Below are 9,507 nucleotides of genomic sequence, written 5' to 3' on the forward strand. Positions count from 1 at the left end.
GGATGCAAAGAATAACAGGAAGGGCTTGTAAAGGTGTGTTCAACAGAAAAAGAAGGTCAGAGATGGTGTAGCCCCACTGATAAGCAATGCTTGAAAACTGGTAACAGCAGATGAGGAGAAGGCTGAGGTGCTCAACAACTCTTTTTTGCCTCAGTTTTCACTGGCAGCCTCTCTTCCCACACCTCTCGAGTGGATGGCTCTCAAGTCAGGGAGTGGGGAAGCAAAGTCCTTCTCACTGTAAGAGAAGATCAGGTTTGAGAGCACCTGAGGAATCTGAACACGCCTAAGTCTATGGGATCTGATGAGATGCCTCCCAGTCTGAGAGAACTGCCAGGTGTAGTTGCCAAGCCACTCTCCATGATATTTGAAGTTGTGGAAGTCAGGTGAAGTCCCAGGTGACTGTGGGAAGAAGCAGTCAGTGAAATGCTCCCAAGGTGCACAGGCAGCAAGCACAGAGGATGTCCTCGAGCACAGGCTTCTCTGGGTGCCCTCAGTGTGGGAGGTGTACAGCCAGGCACTGCACTTCACACTCGTCTTAATGACACTCACTCACAGGACAACAGCCAGAAAACCTGTAGGGCTAGTTAGGGCTGGGAAAGGGACATGCAGACACTCTGGAAATCCCTGGCCAAGCCCAGCCTATCCATCCAGCTTGGTCCCAGGATGTGCACACAGAGGGAGTAGTGGGTTTGAGGTGCTCTGCAAATGTCCTTTCCTGGTGCATGAGTGATGCCTGTGCTGACAGTCCCTGGGACAATGGCACTTGCTGTTGCACTTCTGCCTGCTCTCTGCTCTGCGTGGAAAGGACATGCACAGAACCAGCTCCAATAGGAGTGTCTCCATTGCTGTCTCAAGCAGTGGTGCTCTGACGTGGCAGAGCTGCCCTTCAGAAAGCCCCAGGGCCTTCCTTAGGCTCTGCAGGGGCCCATGCAGGGCCCTAATTACCCTCCAGAGTGCCCCAGCTAGGCTCTGCCTGAGCCCATTGGAGACCCTCCACCCTCCATTCTACAAAATTCTAGAAGTTCCAGATCACATCTGTAGATAATCTGGAGGTTGGTATAGGCTGTTTATGTAAGATTTTTAGCCCAGTCTCCCTTATCTAGATCAAAATAGGACTAAATAATCCAAAATAGGATGCCAGCAGGGGACTCCAATGGGTCCCAGAAAAGCCCAGATGAGGTCCTGGGTCACTCTGGAGGGTAATTAGTGGCCTTTGCAGGGTATGTGCCCAGAGGTGGTTGCAGTAGGATCTAACAAGAGTGGAGTAGAGGGGCAGAATCACCTCCCTCGACCTGCTGGCCACACTGCTTTTGATGCAGCACAGGATACAATTGGCTTTCTGAGCTGAACATGCACATTGACAGCTCATGTCCTGAAAGAGAATTGCGATTGTGCAGCCTAGAGAAGAGAAGGCTTTGAGGTGACCTAACTGTGGCCTTTCAGTACCGGAAGGGCACCTGCAAGGAAGATGGAGAGAGTCTAATTAAAAAGGCATGGAGTGACAGAATAAGCGAGAATGGCTTCAAAGTGGAAGAGAGTAGGTTTTGAATAAATATTGGGAAAAAATTCTTTACTGTGAGGGTGTTGAGGCACTGGCACAGGTTGCCCAGAGAATTAGTGGACACCCATTCCCTGGGAGTGTTCAAGGCCAGGTTGGATGGAACTCTGAGCAGCCTGGTCTAGTGGAAGGTGTCCCTGCTCAGGACAGTGTGGTTGGAACTTGATGATCTTTAAGGTCCCTTCCATTGCAAACCATTCTATGATTTTATGATTCTGTTCCCACATGTCCTCTCATTGGATGTCAGGAAGAACAGCACAGCACCTCCCTCTCCCCTTCCTCAGGAGGCTGTACAGAGCAGTGGGGTGTCCTTTTCTCAAAACTAAACGAAGTTTGGCATCATTCAAGTTCAAATCTCTCTGTTCTTTCAATGCAGCTAGTCTTGGTTTTCTATTCAAACATGTTTAGATGTTGTTCTCTGTACGTTAACACAGGAAAACGCAGCTTGAAATAACTGTCTCAAAATTATTATATTTAAGAATGTTTATTACTGTTTCTGACTCTTCATTGTTTGATGTTTAATTTTAGCGTTTGAATACTTTAGTGCCACGTCAGACTGATTTGCAACTGCAACAGATTTCACAGCGGTTTGAAGCAAAATCTAAGTCAGTAGCAGACAGAATAGCTCATATTCATATTGCAGAGCAGCAGAGAGCTCAGAAGGTCCAAGAAGACCAAATTGCCCGAGACATTGAAAAGGTGACTCCTTGCTCTTTATAGATTCTGAAGAAATATTTTCTTAAGATTATATGCATATCGAGTCACTTAAAGCCAGTGTGAAGACTTCTTAAATCTGTGTTGCAAAGTCATGCTTATACAAGAACAAAGGAAAGGTGTATGCATGGAAATCCTTAATATGTAGATATAAAGTCAATGTACTCTTATGAGACCTTAACAACATTAGTATTTAAAAATCACTTAATGAGAGTAAGATTTAAAAATCACTTAATTGAGAGTATTTGCATATCATCATGCATGGAAAATGTTTATAGATTTGAAGACAAAGGGTAAATTTCACAACTTGTATGAGATATCCTTGTAACAGAGGTTTGTGACATTTTTCTTTTGTGAAGAGACGATGAAGCATCGTTTCAAAGCAGGAAGAAGATAGGGGAAGGTGACCTATAGTGGGTATGGCCTCAGAACATCTTGTGCTTCTGTGTAGCTGTTCTGATAAAGTAAAAAAAGAGGAACAATTTTCTTTAGACTTGGGAACACTCAGCCAAAATACGGCTCACAGTTTATGCAGAGGAGATGGCCAGCTATCCAAGGGGTGTTGAACCATGCTGAAGATGAAGTTGACTAATTTGATATGTTTCACATGGCAAATTAAGGGAGAGAGTGTTGCTGTGGTTATTCAGCTGTTCTATTGCCACTACATGTACAAGAATGAAAAAAATAAAAATAATCCCTTCATGTATCTAGAAAAAAAATACAAGCAATATCAAAAATAAAATTTTAAAGGAAAATTAATTAATATCTTACTTGATACATTATAGATTTTAACTGTCTTTGACTTTTTGTAAAAAAATACTTTTCTGCTCCATTTCAATTTTAACTACAGGTGTCTGTAGTGCACTTTAAACTAGTGTAATTTATATGTTTGTTACTTCTTAATCATCTGAGACTCACTGTTCAACAGTAGTATTACCTAATGGTATCTGTACCAGGAAACTGGTATTCTCAGTTTCTGTGCTGTATGCAGACCTGCAACAGGTACTAGAACTAGAATTCAATGGAAGCCCTTAAAAGCCTGTAAGGCACTGAGCCCAACTTTTATAGATGTGTGTCTATTGCACTGCACCATTTGTTAATGCAGACATAGCATAAACAGATGTACCATTTTCTGATAAAAGTAATTGGAATGTATATCTTCATCCTCAAATATTGAAAACTTATACTAGTATATTGCTAAGCTACCAAATTATTCAGAATTAAGAGTGATGCTTTAATTTAAAATGCATTTTACAACATCTATTTCATGATATAAAAATGGTGATTTATGAGTACAGTGGCTGAGAATATTTTTAAGTCTAGGTTTAAGTGTGGACAAAACATAAAGAATTCTTTGCTTCACAGCATTTTAGTAAATTTGTAAATTAATTTGCTCAAGTCTGGAGCCTGATAAACTGGTCTACCTTCTTCCTGGGATTTTTTTTCCCCTTCTGACTTAATTACATTTACTTCTTAGATATGTAAGTAGTGTATTAATTCATAGATATTTAGGTAGTGTTGTATAGACAATATGTTGTATTTTGTTTCAACCTACATATCTAAACACAAGATGTTGAATATTCAGCATCACACAGGAAGAAGGAGACAAAATGAAATAATGGCCAAGATTCAAACCACTTTTATGCAGATTCAAAAGCTACCACTAAGGCACACCATAAAAGCTATTGAAGCCAACAAATACTTACAGAAGAAAAGAGAAGCAGAGGTAACTATCATCTATGTTCTTTTAATGTTAATTATATGAACGCACAAAACATGATTTCTGGGAGCACTTACACTTAGAAATATTGTACTTGCACATCCAAAAGCTGCTGATATATAGCTGTTAAAATGATATAGTAGACTCAACCAGTGAAAATTGGGCTGAATATTAATGTGAATATGATTCTGCCTTTGTTTCTTAGTAAAAATTGTTTGCTGAAAGAAAAAATTCTAATTGAATAAATACCATAGGTAGGAACTAATTTGATTGCTGAAAGTACGGTAGCTTTTAGTCTACTGAGTAGAATATGTGAAATAAATGCATTACCATTGCTTTTTTTGTTTATGCATATTGAAGTTTTGCACCATAACATGTGAACTGTTCTTTAACACATTATAAAACTATCTGCTCTATTAAAAATGTTAGTAACAGCTGGAATTGACAATAGTGTTAAATCAAGAGATGATGGCAATGCAGCAGTAAAAATTTGGTACTATCTAGTGATCATCTAGTCATTTTCCCTTTCAACTCTGAATGCTCTGTGATTCTGTAGTATTGAAGAGTACTTAGATTGTAATCCAAATTCATGGATTGTGTTGTTATGAGGAGTGCAACTATTGCCAGTTTTTACTGCTGCTAGCGCAACTGTGACAGATGTATTTAAATGTGAAGTAATATAGTTGCTTGAGTAACTATCAGGGATACATTCAAGATACTAAATCTAAAGCAGATCATAGCCCAGAATATCTTGTTTCAAGTCCTGGAATGGTGAGAACTATATAAACTGCTGGAGTCCTATGCAAAATCAAAATTATCCTGCAGAATGAGCAGCTCAAAATTTCAGGACTTTCTGGCTGGTAGAAGCAGGCATAGCTAGGAAATGAGAAGAAGGGAAGGAAGTGAAAGGTAGAAGATGGAGGTAGTGTTGCCTTTATCCTTGATGTTACTGATCCTTAAAATATTTTCAATGTAAGCATTTCTGTTGTACTAACATAGCATAAAAATAATTTCCTAATTCTTGTTCTGTGGAACCTTCTTTATGATGCTTTGTGAAGAGAAATGAAACATTAAATTTTGTGTTACTTCTTCAGAACATGTACAAGGAGATTGAAAATTTTGAGAAGTCTATGGCAGGAAATGCCTCTGCGGTGCACAGCCAGATGACTGACAGGTAATAGTTAGATATTAGATTGTTAAGAATAAACAGGATCCTACTTGTTTATTTGGCAGATCCGACCACCAAAGATGTGATGACCCACCTGTAAGAGGGAGGAAGCACCTAAGATTTGCAAATGTTCATGGTTGAAATGAATGAGAAAAGTAGGTCAGGGGGTCTGTGAACAATCAGAAAGTTCTATTAGTAAATTACACACTTAGCATGGAAATTGGTATATTAGTCCCTGACCTACCAGTGGGTTTGGATAAAGGGATAGAGTGAAGGGGAAAAGAGAAATTAAAAAAGAGAGATGTACTGAAGGAAGGAAAGAAAGAGGGAAGAAAAGGTAAGAGGGAAAGGGAAAGAAAAAAGAGATCACCGGTTCTTGTTCCAGCGTCAATCTGGCAGATGAATCTTGATCCTGTCTTCACTTTGGCTTCAGTGTTGATCCAGCTGATAAGTATTGATCCAGGTGATAAAGTATACAGAGTCCAGGGGGAGCAGCCCTGGTGTGTACTATCTATGTAGACAGCTGCTTCAGGAAAAAGGAATGTCTCCTTTAGTTTAAACCGTGATTGTCCCTTGAGTGTTTGTCCCACTAATACTGCATATATTTCAGGTCCAACACTGTTGCAGTGTTTTTACCTTTAGTTGTAGTAGGAGTGGCTCAAGGTTCCTTTGTTATTTGTTGCCATGTGTATGCATCAACAAAGGACTCAAAGTGCATCCCTTCTCTGTCCATTTTAGTCATTGAGTAAGTCAGGTCAGTTAGCCTTGCAGAGAGATGGGAATGCTTGTGGGGGTATATACACAGTAACACACTTGAAAGGAAATAGAAGTAACCTTTCTCCTTAAATTTATCTTTATGGTGTTTGATTTGTGAATAAGTGTAAGCAATAGTAATTCTGTCACCTTTAATAATAATATATACCATACTCAGAAGAGGTGGCACTCATGCATACTGCTGTGGATATTTCTGTGTGTAAACCTGTGATTAATAATTGCAAAACTGTACTCAGAGTGTATGGATATATCAAGGAGCAACCTATCTTTCTTTGACCTCCTGTGAGCCATCCTAATTTCCTGTTTCTGCAGAATTTGGCTTAATGTTGACCAAGGAACTAATTGGCAGCTGGCTCAAGTCAGTGCTGGATCATGTCTCTGGACTTAGTGTTCACTGTGGGGCGTAAGAGCATTAAAAAGTAGCTACAGTGCCCACAGAGAGTAATGCTGGGCATTTGTCAGACTTAGACAGACTTCTGTATGGAAACACCTTTGAGAGCCGTGTTTCCTTTAAAGTCAGCAATCTTTTTCTTCTGAATCTTTCCAATCAGTGATATGGAAGAATCATTGCAAACACAGAAGGTGGAAGAAACAACTCAGGAAACTACAGCACCGACACAAACTGAGCTGTTAAATATTTATTCAGATGATCACTATGTAAGGAAAATTCAAAAACGTGTAGAGGAAGATACATTTGCTGGAGAACAACAAGCAAAGAGACGACAAAAAGTGTTAGTGGAACTGCTAAGAGCACACGAAACTGAAGAGGTGAGAAAATGTATGCTTAGGTCATGTGTGTTGAATCCACTACAGTTGAGTCTATCTCAACTGCAGTTGCATAACAATAGCATTTCAGATGTGTAGTATCTCTGAAAAGTATGAAATTTTGTATGGGGGTATATATATATATATTTTTAAGCCTTGGCATATAATGTGTGGAGATTTTTGGAAATCTTAAGAAAAAATATAATTTATTAGGGTAGCCATCTAGAAATTAGATGCTTCTCAATTTCTATCTCAGACTTATATTCTTGGAAAACACCTGTAGTAACTGAGACTGAGTCCATCTATCCATGTGAAAGATAACTGAGCATTTGAGTGGAATAGTAGTCTGACCAGATCAGAGAATATATTTGGTGGCAATTTGGTTCTTAATTAGTAGACAGAGAGCTGTTTGGTTGGAACTTTGTAAGATTTCAGAAATTTGATGTTGCTTGGTTTAAGAGAAGTGGGAATCAAACAGAAATATTTTTTTTTAACAAAATATGTGACTATACAAAATAGTTGAAAATTGCTTCTTTCCTGCATCAGATATCAAACTAGAAAGGATTTGCAGACTGAAAGTGTAGCTGCCTTACAGGCATTTGGGTTAGATTTTTACCAATACTGCATGAACTTTGTACAGTCCATAGAATCATTTGGAGTTGAATGAATTTCATCCCTTCAGAGTGCTGTAGCATTTGATATTCCTATGCACAAACCTATACTAAAAGAATTTTGTTCAGATTTTTTTGTTTTGGCACACTACAAGAGCAAAAATACTTTACAGTTACATGGCACTCCTCTGTGGAGCACTGCATAATGCCAGTCAGATTTTCATAGGCAGGTGTTGAAGGTGTTTGACAATAATGTGGCTTTATCCCAAATGAATCTTTATCTACACCATTTCTTCAAATTATTTGTGCTTTGTGCTTGCTATTTTTAAATGCTCTGTTCCAATTTTTATCTGTCTGAATTAAGAAGTTACCAGGAATAATTTACTGATTCTTTGATTCTATCAGCAATGAACTGAGAACTTGAAAATGGGAGAGGAAGTGGCTTCTTACTATCTTATTACTTGTCAACCAAGTAGATTTATGCATGCTGAGCTGTAAGTTTTGGTCGTATGACCACACAATAGCACAGAATTATTTCACTTGGATAGGAAATACAAAACTAGGAAAACGTGATAAACTAATTATGTGAACAATACAAAGCATTAACACGTTAATGTTTGGCCACTGGATGCCACTGTTGTGTCAAGTAGGTAAACTGAAAAAAAAGGGTGTATTATGCATTTCTAATAGTAATTTTTCAAATTATTGCTGAGATGTCCCATTCAGTGTCTACCTTGACTTCAGCAAGACTTTTGACACATTGTCCCACAGCATCCTCATAGGCAAACTCAGGAAGTGTGGGTTGGACAAGTGGACAGTGATGTGGATTGAGAACCGGCTGAGTGGCAGATATCAGAGGGTTGTGATCAGTGGCACAGATTCTGGTTGGAGGCCTGTTACTAGTGGTATCCTCTAGGGTTCTATACTGGGCCCAGTATTGATTAACTTGTTCATCAGTGACTTGGATGAGGGGTAGAGCGGTGCCTCAGTAAGTTCGCTGATGATAAAAAGCTGGGAGGAGTGGCTGATACCTCACAGGGCTGTGCACCCCTTCAGAGGGGCCTCAACAAATTTGAGAGACAGGCAGAGAAAAAAAACGTTTGAAATTCAACAAGGGTAAGCACAGAGTCCTGCACCTGGGGAGGAATAACCCCAAGCACAGTACAGATTGGGCACTGACCTGCTGGAGAGCAGCCAAGTGAAGTAGGACCTGAGGGTCCTGGGGGACAACAAGCTGTCCATGAGCCAATGGTTTGCCCTTGTGGCCAAAAAGACCAAGAGAATCCTGGGATGTATTAGAAATGGTATTGCCAGCAGATGAAGGGAGGTGGTGCCACTCCCTCTACTCAGCACTGGTAAGGTCACATCTGGAGTATTGTGTCCAGTTCTGGGCTCCTCAGTACAAGAGAGACATGGAGCTCCTGGAGCAGGTCCAGCAGAAGGTGACAAAGTTGATTAAGGGCCTGGAGCATCTCTTTTATAAGGAAAGGCTGAGGGTGTTGGGTCTGTTCCGCCTTGAGAAGAGACAACTAAGACAGGATCTCATCACTGTTCATAAGTATCTGAAGGGAGGGTGCCAAGAAGGTGGAGCCAGGATCTTCTCAGTGGTGCAAACCAACAAAACAAGAGGTAGAGACACAAACTTATCCACAGGAAGTTCCACCTGAATATGAGGAAGAACTTTACCATGCAAATGACCACATGCTAGAACAGATTGTCTAGAGAGATGTTTTCCAGAGGTTGTGGGTTCTCCCTCTCTGGAGATATTAAAAAACTGTCTGGACAAAATTCTGTGGCATGTGCTCTAAGATGACCCTGCTTGAATAGGGAGGTTGGACCAGATGGCCCACTGAGGTCCTTTCCAACCTGACTGCTAAGTCTGTGATTCTGTGGTTTATGATACTTATGATTTCTTCAAGCACTTCACAGTCCTCTGTGAAGGTGTTTATATAAAATGTTAGGATAAAAAAACATGCTACAATTTATATTTTGTCTCCTAGTATGTCCAGAAGTTTCAAAACCTGTCACCCTTTGGTTTGAGTACTTTGTCCATTCCAGTTTGTATGAAAGATCCAGTGTTTCACTTCCCCATCCAATTAGTCCCCTTTTTGAAACTCTGAATGTGGTGTTCTGGATCCTTTTTTTATCTGTTGTGTAGCTCTGAGTTAATTGCCTTTTCATTTATTCGTACTCCTCA

At 39.9% G+C, this 9,507-nt stretch overlaps 1 protein-coding gene across 1 annotated transcript in view; it reads left to right on the plus strand.

The window, feature by feature from the left end:
• Positions 1-1,516: 1,516 nt before the first annotated feature.
• The window catches only part of SPEF2 (sperm flagellar 2), a gene marked incomplete at its 3' end in the record, with an annotated part of 39,739 nt that continues 31,748 nt past the window's right edge, over positions 1,517-9,507 (plus strand). Inside the window, exons 1-5 of the mRNA XM_009070815.1 lie at positions 1,517-1,537; positions 2,087-2,257; positions 3,858-3,998; positions 5,087-5,166; positions 6,486-6,702. Of these exons, the coding sequence (XP_009069063.1) occupies positions 1,517-1,537; positions 2,087-2,257; positions 3,858-3,998; positions 5,087-5,166; positions 6,486-6,702 (630 nt within the window). The remainder of the gene's footprint in view (positions 1,538-2,086; positions 2,258-3,857; positions 3,999-5,086; positions 5,167-6,485; positions 6,703-9,507) is intronic.

Source organism: Acanthisitta chloris, unplaced genomic scaffold (assembly GCF_000695815.1).
Source record: "Acanthisitta chloris isolate BGI_N310 unplaced genomic scaffold, ASM69581v1 scaffold2423, whole genome shotgun sequence".
Classification (NCBI taxonomy): Eukaryota; Metazoa; Chordata; class Aves; order Passeriformes; family Acanthisittidae; genus Acanthisitta; species Acanthisitta chloris.